The sequence below is a fragment of the Gorilla gorilla genome, chromosome 18 (genome assembly GCF_029281585.2).
Source record: "Gorilla gorilla gorilla isolate KB3781 chromosome 18, NHGRI_mGorGor1-v2.1_pri, whole genome shotgun sequence".
NCBI classification, from domain to species: domain Eukaryota; kingdom Metazoa; phylum Chordata; class Mammalia; order Primates; family Hominidae; genus Gorilla; species Gorilla gorilla.
This window is the reverse complement of record NC_073242.2, coordinates 101,084,577-101,109,089: the sequence shown is the minus strand read 5'-3', so window position 1 is coordinate 101,109,089 and position 24,513 is coordinate 101,084,577. Positions and strand designations below refer to the sequence as shown.

The 24,513-nt window shown below is 47.0% G+C and overlaps 2 protein-coding genes across 7 annotated transcripts in view; one reads left to right on the top strand and one right to left on the bottom strand.

Moving 5' to 3' along the window:
• The window catches only part of PHLPP2 (PH domain and leucine rich repeat protein phosphatase 2), a 79,017-nt gene extending 73,877 nt beyond the window's left edge, over window positions 1-5,140 (top strand). For all 5 annotated transcript variants that reach the window (XM_055366425.2, XM_031002881.3, XM_031002880.3 and 2 more), the window contains one exon: window positions 13-5,140. In XM_055366425.2, the coding sequence (XP_055222400.1) occupies window positions 13-1,167 (1,155 nt within the window). In that variant the 3' untranslated portion in view covers window positions 1,168-5,140. The remainder of the gene's footprint in view (window positions 1-12) is intronic.
• A 2,971-nt stretch (window positions 5,141-8,111) lies between these two features.
• On the bottom strand, window positions 8,112-24,033 carry MARVELD3 (MARVEL domain containing 3). 2 transcript variants are annotated; one of them, XM_004057952.5, is made up of 3 exons: window positions 23,502-24,033; window positions 20,681-20,808; window positions 8,112-9,700 (listed from the first exon to the last, which is right to left on the bottom strand). In XM_004057952.5, exons 1-3 carry the CDS (start codon window positions 23,966-23,968, stop codon window positions 9,063-9,065), a joined length of 1,233 nt encoding a protein of 410 aa, XP_004058000.5. In that variant the 5' UTR covers window positions 23,969-24,033; the 3' UTR covers window positions 8,112-9,062. The 2 variants fall into 2 exon arrangements, with proteins under 2 accessions (XP_004058000.5, XP_018867930.1); XM_019012385.4 differs by lacking the exon at window positions 8,112-9,700 and adding an exon at window positions 10,025-15,972.
• Window positions 24,034-24,513: the final 480 nt, after the last annotated feature.

Below are 24,513 nucleotides of genomic sequence, written 5' to 3'. Positions count from 1 at the left end.
GCTCTTCTGTAGGACAACAAAGTGAATGGGGTAACCTGCTGTACCCGGATGCTGGGCTGTACATACCTCTACCCTTGGATCCTCCCCAAGCCCCACATATCTTCCACTCCTCTGACCATTCAAGATGAGTTGCTGATTCTGGGAAACAAAGCATTGTGGGAACACTTGTCCTACACAGAAGCTGTCAATGCTGTACGTCATGTACAAGACCCATTAGCAGCTGCTAAGAAGCTGTGCACATTAGCGCAGAGCTATGGCTGTCAGGACAATGTAGGGGCAATGGTAGTTTATTTGAATATTGGTGAGGAAGGCTGCACTTGTGAAATGAATGGGCTCACCCTCCCAGGTCCTGTGGGATTTGCTTCAACCACCACTATCAAGGATGCCCCTAAGCCAGCCACTCCATCCTCTAGCAGTGGGATTGCCTCTGAGTTCAGCAGTGAGATATCCACCTCAGAGGTGAGCAGTGAAGTGGGGTCCACTGCTTCTGATGAGCATAATGCTGGGGGCCTGGACACTGCCTTGCTTCCGAGGCCAGAGCGGCGCTGCAGCCTCCACCCAACACCCACTTTTGGGCTGTTTCAGCGCCAGCCTTCTTGTGCTACCTTCTCCAGTAACCAGTCTGACAACGGCCTGGACAGTGATGATGACCAGCCCGTCGAGGGGGTCATAACCAATGGCAGCAAGGTAGAGGTGGAAGTAGACATCCACTGCTGCAGGGGGAGGGATCTGGAGAACTCACCCCCTCTCGTAGAGAGTTCTCCTACCCCGTGTTCTGAGGAACATGCTAGAGGGTCGTGTTTTGGGATCCGAAGACAGAACAGTGTGAATAGTGGCATACTCCTGCCAATGAGCAAGGACAGGATGGAGTTACAGAAGTCTCCCTCCACCTCCTGCCTCTATGGGAAGAAACTCTCCAATGGCTCTATTGTGCCCCTAGAGGACAGCCTGAACCTCATTGAAGTGGCCACAGAAGTGCCCAAGAGGAAAACTGGCTATTTTGCTGCCCCCACTCAGATGGAACCAGAGGACCAGTTTGTTGTGCCTCGTGACCTGGAAGAAGAAGTGAAGGAACAAATGAAACAGCACCAGGACAGCCGGCTCGAGCCTGAGCCCCATGAAGAGGATCGGACCGAGCCCCCGGAGGAGTTTGACACAGCACTATGACTGCCCCACTGGGCACAGTGTGGGAGGAGGCGGTGCAGGGTTGGGCTAGGGACTTGCTAGAGGCATTCTGCCTCTACATTTCTTTTTGTTTGTTCGGGTTTTTTTTTGTTTTTTTTTTTGTTTTTGAGATGGAGTCTTGCTCAGTCGCTCAGGCTGGAGTGCAATGGTGCGGTCTCGGGTCACTGCAGCCTCTGTCCCTGGGTTCAAGCCATTCTCCTGTCTCAGCCTCCCGATTAGCTGGGATTACAGGCACCTGCCATTATGCCCGGCTAAGTTTTATTTTATTTTTTTTAGAGACAGGGTTTCACCATGTTGGCCAGGCTGGTGTTGAACTCTTGACCTCAGGTGATCCACCCTCCTCCGCCTCCCAAAGTGCTGGGATTACAGGCCTCAGCCACCACGCCCAGCCCTGCGTCTACATTTCTAAACCATAGCTGTGTGGGGTTGAACTCGGAGCCAAAAAGTATGAGAGCCATCAGGGGCTGGCTCTGGATAAACTGGTAGCCACTATCAATGTTAAGTTTCACATTTAACCTGCATTGGAATTCCCAGGGGTACTGGGAAGAAAGCAGCTGTTCTGTATCAGTCCTACCACCTGCCATTAACCCTTTCTCTCCTAGGATCATTTTGAGAATTTGCCTGCCTGGGCAGGAAAGGGACTATTTCTGTGGAGGAAAAAAGTGAAGATTGATTCTCTTTACTAGTTGCTGCTGATGGATCTCTGTGACAGAGAAATCACCTTATCTCAGACTAATGGGGTGTGATGTGACTAGTCACATGGCTTTTCATTCTTCTCTACGAGAATACAGCCTATCAAAATGATGTCTGTTGGAAATGTAGAACCAATCAAACAGATAATTTATGTATGTAATGTAATGAGAGCACTTTTCATTGACTGTGAACTTTTTATTTTTTCAATCTGCACTCGAGCCAATCTTCTTAGAGGCAGCCCGGCACCTTCATCCATAGGCAGAGAGAGAACTGGGTGTTGGAGACTTACTCAATGGTATAGGAAGGGCCCTGTGGAGTTGATTTAACTTTTGGATGTCAGACTGTGAGAGCTCCTGAGAAACTTGGGGTAATAGGATCTTCTTTTGGCGATGAAAATGGGGAAGGCATGAGGACCTAGACTACTTCTCCCTAGATCAGAAAAAGAGAATTACTCCTTGACAAATATGATACCTGCTAGGTATTTCCCAGGGAAATTTAGGGATTGGCCTCTTTCCCTAGCATGTGGAGGAATTGGCAGACAGCTTCCTAAGGGCGGGGAGTGGGGGCCCAAGGCTGACACTGCTTGCATCCACGTGACCTTAAGTTATGGCAGATGACTCTGAAACGGACTGAGGCCAATGAGAACAGATGGATGGAGCACTCAGGTTAGACTTGTTCCTTCTCCTATGCTGGAGGAGAGGGATGGTTCTCTAGAATGTTGGAGGTGAGTTGAGAGCTTGCCTCTTGAATGTTGAACAGTGTACTCTTCTGAAAACTGCATATTCACTTTATGTGGTTTCAGAATACTGGGCTCAATACTAACATAAGAAAGACACTTCATTGAGAAATTCTTAAGCTTACAGAAAACCTATACTTTTTGCACATTCCACATAACCCTAGCAAAATGCAGTTTCTTCATATTTCTGTCACTTTTTCCATTGGAAGATTTGCTTATGAAAATTAATTCCTATTTATTCCCACAAAACGTTGGCATTGCTTGATTTTACCCAATGGGGAATGTGCTTTGAATTTTTGGAACACTTTTACAATTAAAAATAAAGTAGAGCCATTTTTAATTTGTTTCATCAGAAACTATGTTAAAGAGAGGGTTAAATATAAATATATTTTCGTGTGTATTTTTGGGAAGATTTTTGTTCAAAGCAGTAGTCAAAAATCAGATGACCTGTCCATAATAATTATGTGTCTTCATCTTCTCAGAGGCCCCATGCTCATATGCACGTGTCATTGGGTTACACTCTTGGGGGATTTGCTACACTCTAATGGATGTCTAATGTTCAGCCCCTCGAGAATCTGAACTTGAGTCCCCAGATTGTCAAACTACTGGTCAGCTATTGAGAATTTTAGAACTCAGGTCTTTGATTTGAAGTAGGGAACATAGTGGCTCACACAGAGTTTAGGTGCTGTTAGAAAGATGGGAACAAGAGTGTTTTGCCACCTTATTTTTATATGGGAAATTTTTTTAATGAAGAAAAAATGAAAATGAAATAACAGGATGATAGTGATAAGTGATGTAAAACATCTTATTTAGACGGCAGAACCTTCGGGTTGTAGAATAGTGATGTCTAAAAAGTAAAGTTATTTTGGGAATACACCACTTTAATAGTATAGTCTTATAAAAATTATTCATTATGGTGAACCCCTTTCTTGTCTGCTATTCGTTTCCCACCCTACTTATTGGAACCACCTCAAAACCCAGTTCTGAAATGACCTTACCAAAAGTAAATGTATTTATTTTTTAGTCAGCAGAACGCTGTAATTCCAAATGTTGTTCTGTGTGGTAGAATTTTTTTTTCAGGAACCATTAGGTTGTATTGAAAATCTTTGTTATAGGTGATACCAAAACTGATTATTCTTTTTTGCATTCTGCTTTAGTTCATGTCCTTCTGCAGTTGCTCTGTATTAAAACAGGGTAAAAAGGCCATAGCCCATTATGAAAAATATAATACAAAACTCTTTGACCTATGAGGTAACTTACAGACATTGTGTTTTCTAAACAGGCTGTCAGTGAAAGCCCGTATCTGTCTCCAGGTGAATGTAATCTACTTCCGAGTACTTTACCCAGAGGATGTGTTCCCCGGGTGGGCAGAGTACAGTTGATCTCTAGCACAGACAGAGATTCTGGCCTCTGCATATTCTCAGGTCTCTGTGTGTACCTCCCATTGAGTAGAGAAGCTTAAGATAATTTCTGAGAGAAGAACACTGCTGATTGTGGGAGCAGTTTAGGAGTCCATGGAAGAAAGAAAAATACGTGTGTCTTGGCAGCCATGGTGTATTTTTGTCCAAATGGATTGGAAGGATATTTGAATATTTGAATGTTGGTATGACATAAAGCTGCAGTGCACTATACAGTCAAGTCATTGAATTACCACTCCTGATACAGGGCTTTATTGTACTACTGTGAAGTGTATGTGTGCAATACATTGGTGAGTTCATTTACTGGTGTACGGAAGAGCCAGCAGGAGCAGCGTGGTCATTGCTGGGTGCTATTACAGTTGCTTGTAGTGAGTGCTGTTTTCCAGGAGATGGAGCCAGTTGGGTGTGGCAGATCTACTGAATATCAAATGATGCTCTTCTTCCCATGTAGACCTTCAGCAAAAGCCGGTAGTTGGAAGCCACAGGCTCACCTTCTCTATCCAATAATTATTAATGAAGAGACCTCCATAAGGGAGCAGCTGGCTGTTATCGATAAATGTACCAATTATTAAATAATTAGTCTCCAAGCCATTCAGTGATGTCTTCAGCATCACTATAGAACTGTCTAGTGTCGCTTTTTACTTCCTTCTGGGTGGAGGCTTTCAGACTCCCAATCATGAAGGCAAGTTAATCTTTCCAGTTAGTGACTTTTGCCCCATAGTTGGGGTAAGCACTTCCTAGATTGAGAAAAAGCAGCTACAGTCAATCCTGCTCTGTTTCCCTCATTTGGTGATCAGTCAGTCACACATAAGTTCCTTGTATTCTAAATTTCATGCACTTCTCCCAGATGCTATAGGGTTTTCTCTCACTGTTGCCAATGGATGTCATCCAGACAGTGGGCTCATATCTTACGGTTTTGTGCAATCATTGTCGTATTGTAGTCTTAAGACTCATTATAGTGTATTTTTGATATTTTTGAAATGTGTTAAATTTTTTAATTCAATAATATGAGCCAGAGCATGTTGCAGCAAATCTATTGTTTGTAAAAATAACAGTAACAATAATAAATAAAATAAAGTGGAATCTTTTTCATGGCTTTGTTTTAAAATGGAGTGCTTGTTATTTCATAAGTATTTTAGCATGAAGCTATAATTTTCTCTCCTAACTTGTTTGTAGAATTGGGTTCTTAACCAAAAGCACCTGCAGGATTTTCCTGGGGAAGATAAGTGAGAACAAACACATGAAACCACATTCCGTGACACTGCAAAGCTATGAGTTAAGGCAAGAATAAATATTTTTGATCAGCTTTTAAGCTGAAATGGCAATACAGATTTTTACTTTATGAAACACTATATTTTGCCTTGGTTTATATGCTTACAGAAATCACAACGCCAGGAAAAAGGAAAAAATCAGGAAACACCGTCCTTATTGACATGCAAATTAGTTGACTAGCAGAAACTCAACTGTAAACAATCCACAGCTCTGTCTAAATGACAGCTGACGACACCATGGAATAGCCGGTCACATTTTTCATGACAGCTTTGGTGTAAGAAGGAACTTCAGAGTCTTGGCTCATGAGCTCCAGTTAAGCCTCTAAACTGTCGCTCGCCTACCCCCACTCCCTTGGGTGTCTCCCATAATCTCTGGACTTTCAAGCAATATAAGCTACCTCTCATTGATTGATTGATTGATTGAGATAGGGTCTTGCTCTGTTGCCCAGGCTGGAGTGCAGTGGTGTGATTTTGGCTCATTGCAACCTCTACCTCCCATGCTAGCATGATCCTCCCACCTTAGCCTCCTGAGTAGCCAGGGCTACAGGCAGGCACCATCACACCCAGCTAATTTTTGTATTTTTTGTAGAGACATGGTTTTGCCATGTTGCCCAGGCTGGTCTTGAACCCCTGGGCTCAAGGAATCTGCCTGCCTTGGCTTCTCAAGGTGCTGGGATTACAGGCATGAGCCACTGCACACTGCCTGCTACCTCTCATTTTAAATAAAGGTCAAGATAAAGTCATTTTGTAGGTTTCCTCTTCATCTACCAGAAGGAACATTTATTTATTTATTTAAGACGATATCTTGCTCTGTCACCCAGGCTGGAAGTGCAGTGGTGTGATCTTGGCTCAGTGCAGCCTCTGCCTCCTGGCTTCAAGCTATTCTCCTGCCTCAGCCTCCCAAGTAGCTGGGACTAGCGCTGCCACACCTAGCTAATTTTTTGTATTTTTAGTACAGACAGGGTTTCACTGTTACCCAGGTGGGTCTTGAACTCCTGAGCTCAGGCAGTCCACCCGCCTCGGCCTCCCAAAGTGCTGAGGTGGCGTGAGCCACCGCGCCCGGCCATTTATTTATTTATTCTTTTGAGACGGAATCTCGCTGTGTCGTCCAGGCTGGAGTGCAATGGTGCGATCCCAGCTCACTGTAACCCCTGCCTCGCAGGTTCAAGCGATTCTCCTGCCTCAGCCTCCCAAGTAGGTGGGATTATAGGCATGCGCCACCACGCCTGGCTAATTTTTGTATTTTTAGTAGAGATGGGGTTTCACCATGTTGGCCAGGCTGGTCTCGAACTCCTGACCTCAGGTGATCCACCTGCCTTGGCCTCCCAAAGTGCTGGGATTACAGGCATGAGCCACCACACCTGGCCAGAAGGAACATTTTAAACACTTGGTTCAGCAGCCATTTATTGAGCACCTTCAACATGCTTTTATACCTCAGTTCCACGAGACACACACCTCCCTAGGCCAGCATGGCAGAAATGAATCAATGTCATGCGATATAAATTCCCTGGTACACCAAAGGCCACAAGAGTATGTTAGTCACTCAGAACACATTCCAGTGTGTGATTCAGTGGGGCTGAGTTTTGCCTCTGCTCCTTAAAAGTTTTGTGACTTCAGGCAGTTACTTAACCTCTCTAAGGCTGTTTTTCTCATATGTTAATACTAATATCTTTTATCGAAGGGCTTCTTTATCACAGTACTGTACATACCTGGCACACAGTGAGCATTAACTCTTTCATAAACCACCTAACCTTGAACCTTGTCTCCTTATCGGTAAAGTGTGAACAATACACCTTGGCCTGTCTGACTGACAAGTGGTAGTAAGAGAAGGTTTGCTAAAGCATCGTGAACGTTATAAAGCCGTAAGATGTGGGAGTGTTGTTACAGTGATGGCTCCATTCCCTTGAGAGGAGCTGCCTCTCCGGAGCAGTACTGGCGCTGGGCCTGGGCACAAGGTTGGGGTCAGATAGGCCAAAGTCTCCATTTTATCAACCAAAGGACCCAGATGTGGGCAAGGATCTAATAAGGACCTATTTCAGGGAATACATGCTAGGTGAGAATAGTAGCTGGGGTTGGTGGTATTTCTCTGGAGGGTAGGTGGAGAGTGGGTCGCTTGATTCTGGCTGCAGTTATACTTCTCATCTACCACTGAGTGAAAATTGTGTGGGACTCTAGCCACTGCCTTGGGCTAAGGGTGATGGAGTGGAGACACTTTTCTGAGGCACCACAACTTTTTTTTTTTTTTTTGAGACGGAGTCTCACTCTGTCACCCAGGCTGGAGTGCAGTGGCGCGATCTCAGCCCACTGCAACCTCTGCCTCCCCGGTTCAAGCAATTTTCTGCCTCAGCCTCCCGAGCAGCTGGGATTACAGGTGCCTGCCACCAGTCCGGCTAATTTTTTTTGTATTTTTTGTAGAGACAGGGTTTCACCATTTTGGCCAGGCTGGTCTTGAACTCTTGACCTGGTGATCCACCTGCCTTGGCCTCCCAAAGTGCTGGGATTACAGGCGTGAGCCACCGTGCCCGGCCAAGACACCACAACTTTTAACCGAGCAATGTAGATCTCCAGTTGATTATTTTCCAAGCTTTATTTTTATAAAAGTATAATCTAGATCTTTTCCGCTTAGGTAGGAGGCTTAGCTTCGATCCTTTGTCCTGAACAGGTTCCATAAGAATTCACTACTAAAAAGCAAGAGGACAATTAGCAAAAAGACCATAACGAGAATGTATATTTCTAGTTGCATCTGATTTGAACTAATATATTTGGGGCAAGCTGTAAAGTATAAGAATAGGTATAAAACACATAAGATTAAAATTACTAAAAGAACTTTATTTTTAAGATTCAGTGTTAGTGATCTGTTACAGTATGAGAACAGTCCAGGGTAATGAGATTACTATCTACCTTTGAAGACCTACTCTATGGAGCACTGTCAGGGAATGCAGAAATGAAAAAGCCTCCAGTATGCTTCAGGGTCTAATAAAATCTACTGTCCTATCTTTTTTGTTGTAGTTGTTTTTGAGACAGAGCCTCGCTCTGTTACCCAGGCTGGAGTGCAGTGACGTGGAGTGGAGTTTGCTCACTGCAACCTCTGCCTCCCAGGTTCAAGTGATTCTTGTGGCTTAGCCTCCTGAGTAGCTGGGATTACAGGCGTTCACCAGCAAGACCAGATGATTTTTTGTACTTTTTTTTTTTTTTTTTTTTTTTGAGACGGAGTCTCGCTCTTGTTGCCCAGGCTGGAGTGCAATGGTCTCGGCTCACTGCAACCTCTGCCTCCCGGGTTTAAGAGATTCTCCTGCCTCAGCCTCCAGAGTAGCTGGGATTACAGGTGCCTGCCACCACGCCCAGCTAATTTTTGTATTTTTAGTAGAGATGGGGTTTCACCATGTTTGCCAAACTGGTTTCAAACACCTGACCTCAGGTGATCTGCCTGCCTTGGCCTCCTAAAGTGCTGGGATTACAGGCGTGAGCCACCATGCCCGGCAATTTTTTTATTTTTAGTAGAGACAGGGTTTCGCTATGTGAGCCAGGCTGGACTCAGTCTGCTGACCTCAAGTGATCCACCCACCTCAGCCTCCCAAAGTGCTGGGATTACGGGCATGAGCCACCATACCCGTCCTCAATTCTTTAACTTCGCCTCAGTCCAAAGAGAGCATTTATAAAGTCAAGTGTATGAAAACCATAGTTGTCTAATGCGGAGTTTTAAAAGACCTGTCTTTTTGAGAGAAACAATGTGCGTTCACATTTAGGTTCCAGAAGATCTCAAAGAGTTCCAGACCACAGATATTCCGGTGCATCACTGTAACTTCTGGGCTGTTCTCGGCTGCCTTTGTAGCGCTTCTGTTCTTGGTAGCTACGCAGGGCCAGCACCACGCTGGCGCCGTACATGATCACAAGAAGACAAGCAAAGGTGGCTGCTGCTCCATCGGTGCCTGCCAGCTGGCAGTTCATCCAGGTGAGACCCTTGCGGGCATAGAGCCTCTCTCTTGTTTTGCAAGTGTCGGTGCTATTGATCTGCAGAGCCACGTGGAGGTAAACACCAATGCCTGTGCAGTAGCCCACTGCCGCTAGGAGGCTGAAGGCGGCCTCCGTGAGGAGCCACTTCCCTGACAACATTGTTCGACTCTTGGCTCCTTGGAGTAAAACACCCATGGTGAGGACCCCCAGACCCAGAGAAACAGCCACACCACCGTATATCAGGGGCGACCGGAGGATCGTGTACTGCTGGTCCAGCTGCCGAACCTGCTCTAGCTCAGTGCCCTCGAACGGTGAGTAGTAGTTGTTCCCAAAGCCACCGCCGCTGGAAAAGCTGGCACTGAATCCGGCAAGGACAAAGTAGGAGGCCACGATGCATATGAGAACCATCCCATTCAAGACCACCTCCACTATCTGCACCACACCTAGGAGAAGAGAGATTCGGGCTTTAACACTGACATTACTCACCCAGGCCAAGCCAGAGACATACCACAGGCCACCTGATTTTAAGGACTTGGTTGATTCAATGTCAACTTTTTTATTTTTTTTTTTTGAGACAGGCTGTCACTCTGTCATCCAGGCTGGAGTACAATGGTGTGATCGGCTCACTGCAACCTCCACCTCCTGGCTTCAACTGATTCTCCTGCCTCAGCCTCCTGAGTAGCTGGAACTACAGGCACGCGCCACCCTGCCTGGCTAATTTTTGTATTTTTAGTAGAGACGGGGTTTCACCATGTTGGCCAGGCTGGTCTCAAACTCCTGGCCTCAAGTGATCTACCTGCCTTGGCCTCCCAAAGTCCTGAGATTACAGGCGTAAGCCACCTCAACCAGCCTCAACATCAGTATATTCAATTTGCTTTTTGTTTTTGTTTTGTTTTCAATCTATGTTTGAAAAATCAAATTACCACTCTGAAAACAAAGACGTGGACTTAAATATTCATTGTAGCTTTATTTATAATAGCCAAATATTGGAAACAACCCCAATGTCCTTCAGTGGGTGACTCTGGTTACACAAACGGGTACGCCCATACCATGGACTACCCTACTCAGCGATAAAAAGGGATGAACTCCTAGGCTGGGTACAGTGGCTCACGCCTGTAATCTCAGCACTTTGGGAGGCCGAGGCGGGCAGATCACTTGAGGTCAGGAGTTGGAGACCAGCCTGACCAACAGGTGAAACCCCATCTCTACTAAAAATACAAAAATTAGCTGGGTGTGGCAGCACGTGCCTGTAGTTCCAGCTAATCTGGAGGCTGAGGCAGGAGAATTGCTTGAACCCAGGAGACAGAGGTTTCAGTGAGCCGAGATCATGCCACTGCACTCCAGTCTGGGTGACAAAGTGAGACTCCATCTCAAAAAAAAAAAAAAAGGAATGAACTCCTGATACATTCAACAACTTGAATGAATCTCAAGGGAATTATGATGAGTGAAAAAGAACTAGTCTTGGCTGGGCGCAATGGCTCATGCCTGTAATCCCAGCACTTTGGGAGGCCAAGGCGGGCAGATCACCTGAGGTCAGGAGTTCATGACCAGCCTGGACAACATGGTGAAACCCCAGCTCTACTAAAAATACAAAATTAGCCAGGTGTGGTGGCAGGCGCCTGTAATCCCACCCACTCGGAAGGCTGAGGCATGAGAATTACTTGAACCCGGAAGGCAGAGGTTGCAATGAGCCGAGATCGCGCCATTGTATTCTAGCCTGGGCGACAAGTGAAACTCTGTCTCAAAAAAAAAAAAAAAAAAAAAAAGAACCAGTCTCAAAAAGTTACATACCGTGTGATTTCATGTATGTAACAGTCTCAAAAGGACAAAATTACAGAGAAGCCCAGATTGGTGATCAACAGGGGACAGGAATGAGTAGGGATGGGGGAGGAAGGAAGAAGATGGATGTGACCATGAAGACTTAGCACAGGGATGTCCAGGGTGAGGGAACAGTTCTGGATTGCATCGTGGTGCCGCTCACACAAATCTACACATGAGATAAAACGGCTTAGAACTACAAACACATACATATGTGTGCAGGTAAAAGGGGGAAACCTAAATGAGCTCTGTAGATTGCGACTTTCCTGGTCTTGATATTGTACTAGTTATGCAATATATTATCATTGGAGAAAACTGGGTTAAGGATACACAGGAGTACTCTGCACTGTTTTTGTGACTTCTTGCAAATCTATATTTCAAAACGAAAAGTTTCTAAAAAATTGAAATGACATAAGATATAAACTGAGAAATTTCACTCATATCGTCTCTTCAATGTTGCCAACCGCTTTCATTGGTTTCAATATAATTGTCCAGTGTTCCTTTATGCAAATAAAAAGCACATTTAAATCTGCATTTCATTCCCTTCCCTGCATTTTTCCACAAAAGTAAGTGTACCACGTACACTGTTCTGCATCTTGATTTTTTCATTTACTATATCCTCCAGATGTTTTCAGATCAGTTCCTACAAGAGGAGCCACATTTTGTTAAGTGGCCTTCGACTTCGTTGTATGGATGGATTTGTCTGTTCAACCAGGACCTTACTGATAGATATTTGGACTGAAAGGAACCCACAAATGGCATGAGGCAGAGGAAGCCAACAGGCCAACAGACTGAAGATCTTCTTGTCCGAGGTCAGCTTTTATTTGTTACTGACAGAGGCCCCAAATCCTTCTTAGGTGTCCTTCTGGGAGAGGGTCTCCTGCCATTCCCGTGGCGTTCAGGGATGAGCGTGAAGAGAAATACAAATGAACCGAGAGCAGGACCACCAGGTTCAAGTCCCCGCTTTTTACTGCCTTGTCATCTTGGCCAAGCCATTCGGTCCTTCTAAGCCTCAGACAATATGACAAATGAAGCTAAGTCTGCCAATCTTCACCCACAGGGATGTGGGGAGGCTCAAATGAAAGTAGCCGTGTGATACTGTGGGAAGTTAACAACAACAACAAAAAAGCAAGTATGTGAAAATACTCTAAAAATAAAATAATATACAAATGGATAGTGACGCTACTCAGTAATGTTTCCAAAATGGAAGGGGATTGGTGAGAAACATAAGAAAGAATGGGATAAATTTAAGAAGAGTGTGGTTTCCCAGAAATCAGGACAACTCTCTAACACACTAGGGGGTACCATGATGTTTATAATCAGGGCAGTGAAAGACTCTAAAGTACTTAGGCAACAGCTACTCAGCTTGCTAATCCCATCTCCTGCTGGGCCCACACAAATTCCTAGCAGTCCACAGGGACATAGTAGTTGAGGGCTCTGATAGTTGAGAAGTTACATTCCTCTAATTTAAAACTGAAAATAACGTCAGACTAAAACTGCCCACTCATCACTCAGGCACAGTAAGCTACTGGTTTACACTCTCCCTACAGCAGAGCAAGTGAATTGACCCAGACATCATTTTAATTCATGGGGGTTAGTGGACCCTACACCTTTCTCTCCCTTGGTTTTCCTTCTTCATGGACGTTAATATTTCACCCCCTGAAGGAAAACAGAAATACTGTACTGAAAATACTGAAATTCCTCTGGGACGGATTCACAACCCAGGCAGCATCTATCTGTTAGGCTACAATGGAATAAATCTAGATCTTGTCAATCACCTGTTGACTGCGCCAACTGACAGGAATAATGGTCTTCTGCTGGGTCCAATGATATTGGGACTGTTGAAGGAATATGGCCAGGGAATATTATCCCAGGTTCCAGCCAGGGTTGGCCTGGCTTAGCTATCAATATCAAGGCAGGCTCAAGTATTTCCAAGCGTGCTTTTAGTGCAGAAAGACACATGGGGCAGGGGAAGGGGAAAAGGGTGGCGAGCAGAGCTAGCAGTTTATCTCTATGGTGGGATGGGACACATCTCCGGAAAGACAGCAGAGGGTTTGGTAGAGGGAAGCAGAGATCCTGAAACGACATGAGATCTTTGTTGTAAATAACGTCTTTCTGGGTCTGGCGTGGTGGCTCAGGCCTATAATCCCAGCACTTTGGGAGGCTGAGGTGGGTGGATCACTTGAGCCCAGGAGTTCGAGATGAGCCTGGGCAACATGGTGAAACCCCATCTCTACTAAAAATAAACAAATTAGCCAGGCACAGTGGCATGGGCCTGTAGTCCCAGTGACTCGGGAGGCTAAGGGGGGAGGACAGCTTAAGCCTGGGAGGCAGAGGTTGCAGTAAGCTGAGATCCCGCCACTGCACTCCAGCCTGGGTGACAGAGCCAGATCCTGTCTCAAAAATAAGAAATAAAAAAATAAAAAAAGTCTTTCTGGGTGAGGCTGTTTTTGTGGCTGATCATTTAATAATCTGCTTAACTATATATCCATACCTGCCTTTGAACTTTAAATGTGGTCCTGAAAAAAACTGAGGAGAGCAAGTCAACTTTTTTACTTTTTATTTTTCTAAAATTAATACATGTGCAGTCAAGCCATGTATAAATGAAAAGTCACCTTCTCTTCAAAAGCAAAACTGTTAATACTTTCTGATGTTATTCTTCAAGAAATTTTCCAATCATATACAAGCATGTATATATATATTTCCTTTTCTAAACTCAAATGGAACTCACCTTTTAAATGTGAAAAATTGTCTATATTTAAGAGAATATTATAAATGTATTGTAAAGAGGACATCAACTCCAAATTAAAATTCTTTGGATTTTTTATTGGATCCACATAAAGCAAAGAACTTACTCACTTGGACCGAGAATATATTGTAATGTTCCATAAGTCATAATTTAAGGACCAAGAATATATAGTAATGTTCCATAAGTCATAATTTAAGGACCGAGAATATATAGTAATGTTCCATAAGTCATAATTTAAGGACCGAGAATATATTGTAATGTTCCATAAGTCATAATTTAATGTGCAGTAAGAACCCATGAAGTTGTCTGACCAAAAGTAACACTCTTCTGTTGGGAAAGATTTTACATCCTTTTATTCTGGATGAATCCTGAATTCTAGATGATGGGCTTAATGCTTCACACAATGGCACATTTACAAGAGGTACAAAACACCTATTGAGCTTTCAGGGCCACTGTAAGGGGCTTGCAGAATAGCCTCTTTGCAACCCAGAGAATTAATCTGATTCCTCTTTCCTCAGTCCACGCCTACCTCCAACTTCAATTTTACAGGAGTAGTTTCCCAAGAGTCCCCACCCCCTCCATTTGCAGAATTAAGGAAGTGGAAGGACTGGAGAGTTCAGTGTGGAAAAATGTGTGGACTAATCTGCTTGAGACAACTGTGTTTTAGAAAAATTCAGGCTGAAGTGTGGTCTCATGTCTATGTGGCTCTCCATGAACTTTTTTTTTTTTTTGGTATTTTGGCAATACGGTCTCGGTCTGTTGCTCAGGCTAGAGTGTAGTGGGACAATCATGGCGCACTGCAAACTTGAACTCCTGGGTTCAAGCAATCCTCCTACCTCAGCCTCCCAAAGCTCTGGGATTACAGGTGTGCGCCACTGTGCCCAGGAACTTTGAAGGTAAGGTTCCTCAAATTCTCTTGGTGACCTCCCTTTACTGAATGAAGAGGTGCACTCTGTTGTACATGCTTTTTCCTTGTGGCTCTTGGGCTCCAGTTTTTTTGCTTTTTCTTTTTGAGATGGAGTCTCACTCTGTCACCTGGGCTGGAGTGCAGTGGCGGGATCTCGGCTCACTGCAATCTCTGCCTCCCAGATTCAAGCGATTCTCCTGCCTCAGCCTCCCAAGTAGCTGGGATTACAGGCTCCCGCCACCACGCCTGGCTAATTTTTTTGTATTTTAGTAGAGACGGGGGCTCACCATGTTGGCCAAGCTGGTCTCGAGCTCCTGACCTCAAGTGATCCACCCACCTCAGCCTCCCAAAGTGCTGGGGTTACAGGTGTGAGCCACCGAGGCCGGCCATTTTTTTGCTTTTTGAAAAATAATTTTGGTTGGTCCCTCACTCACAGAGGACTCCAGAAGCCAGGGTCTGTTGCATCCATGAACACCGCTCCATGCGACTGGGAGCTCCGCCCACCACACCAACGCTGGCTCGCTGCTTTTCCAGCATTGGAAAGTTCCACAACTAGGGATTCTTGGGAAAGGCAGTGGCTCAGACTACCTTCCACCACCACTTGCATCTGGCAGAGCGTTTTAGAAACCCTTAAAATTCAAACATTTCTGCTGGCTTCTCTTTTAGCTTCCTGACTTTTCGGTAACCCTTTATGGCCAGGACAGCCCCCAGGGCAAAGACCACAATGCCCAGGGCAGCAAAGATTCCAGCTCCTATATCTGCTCCGTGGAAACTGCAGCCAAAACCACTGTAGCCTTTGCTTTGGTACAGTGCCTGCCTCTCTTTACACACAGGAGAGCCATAGGCAGCAGAGAGGTAGTGGAAGTAGAAGTACAAGGCCGGGATGTACCCCCCCGCGATGAGCATGTCCAACAAGCCTTCGGTCACCAGCAACAGCGGACAATGCCACGGGACTCGCAGGACACCCATGGCAACGAAGAGGCAGCAGAGGGCTGTGAGGGCTCCACTACAGGCCATTGCCACAGTGACCATGGGCAGCTTTAGCTGGTAGAACTGGACATCCAGTTGCTGGGCCTTCTCCCCGTCAGCACCATCAAAGCCACTGTAAGCCCCTCCGAACTGATAGTAGTAAATGCCCCCCAAGCTGGTGATGCCCGTGTAGCCCCCTGTGGAACTGTAAGACACAGAGCTGCAGGCCAGGATCAGCAAGTTCAGGAGAACCTCCAGCATTTGGCAGCAGGCTGCAAAAAAAGGGTGTTACCATTTTTGAGTGATGCTGTTTGGCACCAGGAGACTCTTCCACGTGAGGCCCACCTTCCGCGCAGGGCTCAGACCCCTGAAGGCTTCTGCCCCCGTGGAAGACCCGAGGCCAAAGCAGCGTGATTAAAACTAGGGGGCAGTAGGGAACTGTGGTCTCCAGAAATGGTGCCAGAAATACTATGGACTCAGAGGGGTGACTCTCAAAAGAGCAAAGCGGTGTGCCCTGAGAGAGCGGCAGGAGGATGATGGGAGAGATCAGGCCAGTGAGCAGGAACAAAGCCATCCTGGACGGAAGGGCAAGAACATTCCACCTCCCACCACCAGAAAGATGAAACAAGGCCGGGCGAGGTGGCTCACGCCTGTAATCCCAGCACATTGGGAAGCCAAGGTGGGAGGACTGCTTGAGCCCAGGAGTTTGAGACTAACCTGGGCAACATAGTGATACCCCATCTCTAATTTAAAAAAAAAAAAAAGACTGGGTGTGGTGGCTCACGCCTGTAATCCCAGCACTTTGGGAGGCCAAGGCAGGTGGATCATTTGAGGTCAGGAGTTTGAGACCAGCCTGGCCAACATGGTGGTACCCTGTCTTTACTAAAAAATACAAAAATTAGCCAGGCATGGTGGTAAGCACCTGTAGTCCCAGCTACTTGGGAGGCTGAGGTAGGAGAATCACTTGAACCCGAGAGGTGGAGGTTACAGTGAGCTGAGATCACGCCACTGCATTCTAGCCTGGGCGACACTCCGTCTCAAAAAACAAAAGCAAACACAAACAACAACACAAAAAACTAAACAAGTTGCCTCTTTTTTTTTGAGACAAGGTCTCTGTCACCTAGGCTGGAGTACAGTGGCACGATCACAGCTCACTATAGCCTTGACCTCCCAGGCTCAAGCAATCATCCTGCCTCAGCCTCCCACATAGCTGGGACTACAAATGCATGCCCCTGGGCCTGGCTAATTTTTGTATTTTCTCGTGATATAGGTCTTGCTGTGTTGCCTAGGCTGGTCTCAAATTCCTTGCTTCAGGCGATCCTCCTGCCTTGGCCTCCCAAAGTGCTGGGATTACAGGCGTGAGCCACTGCACTGGTCGTTATCTCCTCTTTATATATGTTCTGTGGTGAATACAATTTGTAAGGGGAGAGTTCTCCAAGTTTGAAGAAAATCACAGAGCTTAAAAAATATAATAATTCAGAAAAAAAGCATGGAAGTTATACATCAAAATGTTAACTGTGGTTCGTGTATTAGAAATAAGAAAAATGGCCGGGCGTGGTGGCTCATGCCTGTAATCCCAGCATTTTGGGAGGCCGAGGCAGGCAGATCACCTGTGGTCAGGAGTTCTAGACCAGCCTGGCCAACATGGTGAAACCCTGTCTCTACTAAAAATACAAAAATTAGCCAGGTGTGGTGGTGCATACGTGTAATCTCAGCTCCTCAGGAGGCTGAGGTGGAAGAATCGCTTGAACCCAGGAGGCGGAGTTTGCAGTGAGCTGAGATTGCACCACTGTACTCCAGCCTGGGTGACAGAGTGAGACTCTGCCTCAAAAAAATAAATAAATAAATAAATAAAAAATAATAAAAAAAAAAAGAAATAGGAAAAATTAAGTTAATTAAACCCTTAATGCTTACTGAATTAAAAAGTTGTTTTATTGTTCTTAGACTTTAACTCATAAGTATGTCTTAAAGTTTAATGCTGTTTTATTTAGTTCCCTAAAGAGTGTATCTGGGCTGTGATATTTTCCCAGAGCTGGATTCTTCCCGGTCCCTTGGCTTCTTTATCTTGGACAAGGAAAACTGGCTGCTTTCCTTAAAATCAACATTAGTGAAATATAACTTATATGCAATAAAATGACCCACATTAAGCATACAGCTTGATGAGTTTTGACAAATGTATGTACCATGTAACCATAATCAAGACACAGAACATTCTCATTAGCCTAGAAATTTCCTTAGTGACGCTTTGTAGTCAATCCCTCACTTTCCTTGTCAGCAAACCACTGATCGGCCCTCTCTCATTAGAAACTAGTTCTGCCTTGTGTTGTATGAAAGGAAAGAAGGTTAGAAACTAGTCCTGCCTTTTCTAGAATATCATGTAAATGGAATAATACAGTTATGTGCTTTTGTGTGTGTGGTTTCTTTTGCTCAACATCATATAAGCTGGGTGCTTCTGAGCTGGAAATTGTACATGCTGCCAACGTCGGCCTGTCAACATCCTGCCTGGTGTTTGATAACCAGATTTAATGCCTGGTTCCAGTTGGTCTATTCATGAAACCACAGCTACACATTGTCTAAATGAAATGATGATGCTCTCTCAAGTGTGATCTTTACACTGTATAATTTTCCCCCAGAATGCAAACAACATTATTGTTTTCTTTCTTTTTTTTACAGACAGGGTCTTACTCTGTCACCATTTTATTTATGAAAGTTATATGGCCAGGCGTGGTGGCTCATGCCTGTAATCCTAGCACTTTGGGAGGCCAAGGCGGGCAGATCACGAGGTCAGGAGTTCAAGACCGGCCTGGCCAACATGGTAAAACCCTGTCTCTACTAAAAATACAACAATTAGCTGGGCATGGTGGCATGTGCTACCTCCCAGCCACTCAGGAGGCTGAGGCAGGAGAACTGCTTCAACTGGCACCCGGGAGGCAGAGGTTGCAGTGAGCCGAGATCATGCCACTGTACTCCAGCCTGGGCTACAGAGCAAGACTGTCTCAAAAAAAAAAAAAAAAAAGACAGTTATACTTACTTATAACAATAACAAAAAAAGAAAATGTAGACTTAAGAAAACATGCAGTGCAACAATTGCCTATAATACAACCAATTTTAAAAAATCACTGTGAATATTATATTTTTTCCTGAACTTTATTTGTATATTCATAACTTTTGTTGTTTTCTCTCATTAAGAACACAGTCCTCTGGATATCTTACTGTACTTCTCTGAAGCTCAGGAGCTGCTGACAGAGTTACAGGCTGTGAGGTTGTGCCAATATCTGCAACTAGAGTAATGATCCTTGTACCTGCATTGTCTAGAGCACTTTCCTCAAAGTTCCCAAAATCCTATAATCATATGCATCTTTGGAATTATCCTGAGATTACATTTTCAGGTATGAGCTCCATAAGTTCTCTCCCTTAGGCTGGAACGTTTTCTCCCTTAGTCATAATAAACCAAGAAATATTTCTCACCAAATCATGTGAACTATAAGCTCTCACCCAGACAAACCAGATTTTCTTCATTGCTGGCAAGGCCAAGACCGCTAGAATGGGAACCTGGGGACGCCACATTTGGGGTGGATATATGATAGGCTGGAAGTGTTTTTCAGACTGTGGGTCCTAAATAACTATGGTTTTTAAAAAATGATTTTGTTCTTAATGAACGGGATAGAAAATATCAGAATACTTGGTATATAATAGGGTCAGTGTGGTTTCACAACATTTTTGTTTCTGTGTGTGTGTGAACTCGGTCTTAATGTAAAAAATGTATATACGTAACAACCTTGTGAATATATTATGTGTGTGTATATATATATACATATATTTTATTATTTTTTGTTTTTTTTTTTTTTTGAGACGTAGTTTTGCTCTTGTTGCCCAGGCTAGAGTGCAATGGCGCAATCCCGGCTCACTGCAACCTCCACCTCCCGGGTTCAAGCGAGTCTCCTGCCTCAGCCTCCCAAGTAGCTGGGATTACAGGCATGCGCCACCACCCCGGCTAATTTTATATTTTTAGTAGAGACAGGGTTTCTCCATGTTAGTCAGGCTGGTCTTGAACTCCTGACCTCAGGTGATCCACCCACCTCGGCCTCCCAAAGTGCTAGGATTACAGGCGTGAGCCATCGTGCCTGGCCTTATTATTTTAAAAATTTTTTAAATTTTTAATATTTTTGAGATGGAGTCTTATTCTGTCACCCAGGCTGGAGTGCAGTGACGTGATCTCTGCTCACTGTAACCTCCTCCTCCCAGGTTCAAGCAATTCTCCTCCTCACCACGTTGGCCAGGCTGGTCTCGAACCCCTGACCTCAAGTGATCCACCCACCTTGACCTCCCAGAGTGCTGGGATTACAGGCGTGAGCCACTACGCCAGCCTTTTTTCCTTTTTTTTTTTTTTAAACTAGAGATGGGGTATTGCTATGTTGCCCAAGTTGGTCTCAAACTCCTGGGCTCAAGTGATCCTCCCTCCTGGGCCTTCCAAAGTGCTGAGATTACAGGCATGAGCCACTGTGCCTGGCCTCAATCAATAAAGTTTAAAAGCCATTGATCAAGTGTTGGGCGTCAGATCTTCAAGGAGAACAGGTGCTGCAACTTGGCTGCCCACGCCAGGTGACTTTCCCTCTCTGTTAATTCAGCTGCGTCGCCAGAAGATTCCCTCCTCTGACAGCTGGCAGCTCATAGCTAGTTCCACCTACAGGCCTCTGCACTTCCACCTGGAGTCTGAAAGCTGCAAACATGGCTGCTTGCCTTTGCAAACCCAGGGCATGTTTAAGGAGAAGCACAGGAAATCTAGCAGCACTTTTGAGACGTTCCTCCTTTTCTTTTTTTTTTTTTTTTTTAAGAAAACAAGAACCTCACAAGTACAGAAATGAAAATGCTAGGAACCCACAAGGGAATCTGCTTAAATTTTTGCTTCACCAGCTCAGACCATCCCTTCCAGAACCACCAGTGACAGTAAATGATCAAACAGCCTGCAAAACGGCTCACCTCTCCCAGTGCACAAGTATTTGCATTTGTGGCATTCCAGGAGTCCTTCTGCTTCTGACTGGTAATATTCCACCTCCTCTTGTCCAGGCCTGGGGGTCGAGGGCAGATATCTCTCCAAAGGGGGTTCACTATAACCAAAAAGCATACATGGTCATTAGGGGGTGTCTCATTCAATAGCGTTCAGGATTAGAACTTTTGACTCCTCGTGCTGAGCCCAAATATTAGCAGAACAGAAATAGAATTTGTCCCAGTATTTTAAACCCCAGAGAATTCTCTGGTTTAGTGGCCCCACGGGACATCCAAATACTTGGCCCAGCTCCACTAACCACGTGACAGATGCTGTGATCGGTACCGCTGAGCACCACCTTTGATGGTTTGTCTGCCCCTGGGAGCTGTCTCACCACGTAGCTGCGAGCTGCCTTCCTGTGAGTGCAAGTTCTCAGTTCAGCATGCACCAGGCCTCTTCAAAACCAGTTTGCATTCACATGACTCTGATGCCCAGGCAGGCATTCTCTTCCTCCCTTTGTTACTTTGGAAAGTGCTGAGTCAGCAATAACTCTCCAGGCACATGGGAGCTGCAGACCACGGATTTTGACATCATCACATCATTTCTTCCTCTGGCAGCCCTAGCATTTTCTGTCCCTTCTCTCCTTGCTTTATGCAGCACATCCTGGGCTTTGTCCAAGATTCAACAGGGGGCTGCATTCCACTTGCCAGGCTCCCACAGTCTTTCTAGAACATCATGTCTCTCTTAGGTTTGAAATTTTTCAAACTTTTAGCATGCACAGGAGGCCCCTGTTCATCACTCTACACTCACAACCTCATGCTCGCAGACCCAGCCATACTGAACTACCCCCTTCCCCTCAAAAGATGACTGCTTTTCCATGCCTCTGGGTTACTAACAGAAGCTATTCTTCTCCTTGGGACACCTTTCCTCTTCCTCCCCAGAATTCCTTTTTTTTTTTTTTTTTTTGAGATGGAGTCTCACTCTGTCACCCAGGCTGGAGCGCAGTGTCGAGATCTCAGCTCACTGCAACCTCCGCCTCCCAGGTTCAAGCAATCCTCTCACCTCAGCCTCCCGAGTAGCTGAGATTACAGGCGTGCGCCACCGCGCTCGGCTAATTTTTTTGTATGTTTAGTAGAGATGGGGTTTCGCAATGTTGGCCAGGCTGGTCTCGAACTCCTTACCTCCAATGATCTGCCCTCTTCGGCCTCCCAAAGTTCTGGGATTACAGGTGTGAGCCACTGCGTCCGGCTCGGACAGTGGTTTTTAAAGAAACCTAAAAATGCAGCTCTGAATTCTCCCAGGTCCTGCAGTTGCAAGTGCAATGGGCTTTAGTCAGGGAAACAACAGCTGTTTCCCTGGGCGAAGCTTTGACTGTATCTGGGCGCACCCTTTGTTATGCTAGTTAGTTTTAGATAACGTAACATAAACTCAGGATAGGAGCTCTCCCGCTGTGTGGACATAGCAGGGAGACAGACTGGACTCAGCCTCCAAGTCCCTGGGAGAGGGGAGCCTGACTCCTCCCTAGAGGAGAGGCCAGGTGTCAAAAACCAGAAGCAGTCGTCACCTCGGACCTGTCTCCTGTTGGAGCTGGCAGGGGAGATATCCCATCTGCTCACAGTTCACCGTGTGGGGCACATTATCTGGGTATTCAATGGATGGAAAAAACACCAGGTCCCTAGGAGGCGGTGTGGGGACCAGGTCCCCTCTTGTCTTCCCTTCCCCCCCCCCCCAACCCTCCCCTAGCTCACAGTCTTCCAGTACACCCTGAACCTTTCTCCTTACAAGGGGCCTATGGGAATTCTGTGCAAGGCAGAGATGGCAAAGTTTTTTCATTAGGAGGGTGCGGTCTCAAGCAGCCGTGGGATTCGAATGACGCTGCCTAGAGAGACCTCACTGGCAAAAGGGAAAACAAACCTGTACCCTTCAGTGGGAGAATTTTACGTAGACTTTGTTCTTTGGTTAAAAATGTAGCGTCTCCCATCTGTTTTTTTTTTTTTTTTTTTTTTTGAGACGGAGTCTCGCTTTGTCGCCCAGGCTGGAGTGCAGTGGTGCGATCTCGGCTCACTGCAACCTCCGCCTCCCAGGTTCAAGCGATTCTCCCTCCTCAGCCTCCCAAATAGCTGGGATTACAGGCATCTGCCATCACGCCTGGCTAAGTTTTTGTATTTTTAGTAAAGACGGGGTTTCACCATGTTGGCCAGGCTGGTCTCGAACTCCTGGCCTCAGGTGATCCGCCCGCCTCGGGCTCCCAAAGTGTTGGGATTACAGGCATGAGCCACCGCGCCGGCCCACCTGTTTCTGAAGGCACCTATTCCTGGGAGGGGTAACACATTAAACTATTAACTCTTCATCGGGCTTCCCAAGTGGACGGCCCGGCCACAGGGAAGGGGACTTTGGAGTCGGGAAGGGCTGGCTCTGGAACACGGGACAAGGGTCTGAACCCCAAGGCGCAGTCCTGTGACCATGCGGGGCGGGCCGGGGAGGAGCCTGGGGTGAACCCCACCCGCCTGGTCTCCTCCCACCCCTCCCTCTCGGGTCCCGGGGCCTCTCTTTCTCTTCTCCAGGTCCTCCAGCCCAGCCACTGCTCACAGGGGTGGTTTTTGCTTTGTTAGTTGGGTTCAGGCCACGAGAAGGGGGAACCCTAAAGTTTTCCTTCCCTGCCAGGTCGCCTCTGAGAGCGCAGAAGGGAGGAACGGCATTTGTTCATTTAAACGGGCTCCTAGGACGAGAACCCGGGGACGCCAGGGCCTCGCGGGCCGGCCTGGGCCCCAGGTGTCCCCGGCGCGGAGGTCGCAGCGCCCCGGCCCGTCTCACCTTTCGGGTCTGCGGCGCCCGGGGTCTCCCTTCCTCTGCGGCTGCGGCGGCTCCGGGGCTTCCCATGGCGCGGGCCCAGGAGGCGCGGCTGCGTCCCAGGTCGGTCCCCGGGCTCCGTCCCGCGTCCGGCTTTGGCGCGGCTTTCCCCAAACTCCGTGTTCACCTGCGCGAGGGCCCGCGTCCCTGTGTGTGTCCCGGCGGGGGCCTCGGTCCGGGTCTCTTTCCCTCTCTCTCTCCCTCTCCCGGTCCCGGTTCCGGTCGCGGTTCCGGTCCCTCTCCTGGTCTCTCTCCGGGTCCCGGTCCCGGTTCCTTCGCCGGTTCGCGTCGCTGCTTCGATTCATGCGCGGGTCCCCGGGTCGGTCCCGCGGTCGATCGTGGGTACGGTCTTGTTCTGGGTGGGGGCGCCGTCCCGGGTCCCGCTCTCTCGGCCGGGCCCGGGGCTCGCGAGCCCCCGAGGGATCTTCCATGGCCGGGTTCCGTGTCCCCGCCCGGGAGCGACCCGAGGGCAACAACCAACAAGTTTCCTGGGCAGGTGGCCAAGCCCGGGGGCGGGGCGGGCACTCACCTGTGCGCATGCGCGCTAGTCCGGGAGCTCACCTGAGAACGGGCGCCGTCAGGGGGCGGCCTGAGCGCGGCTGGGGCCCGGATGGGAGGGGTGCCTGTGTGCTGGGTGGGGGCTGGGGTGCTGCTGCTGGAAACCCGGGCGGGGCGACCCACAGCCGCAGCTTTCTGCCCCGAAGTAACCCCTTGGTGACCCCACAAGGTGGGCGGCCTAAGGGAGCCAACTGTGGCCACCTCCCCTGGCTCACCTTACACTGCAACTTGGATTTACCTTCCCAGAGGTACCCATCCTCTCACTCACTCAGCCAGACACTCATTCATTCACCCAATCACCCACTACCCGCTCATCCATTCACCCACCCATCCACACACTCACCCACCCGTCCAACCATCCACCCATCCATCCACCCATTCAACCACTCACCCATCCATACACCCATCTATCCACCTA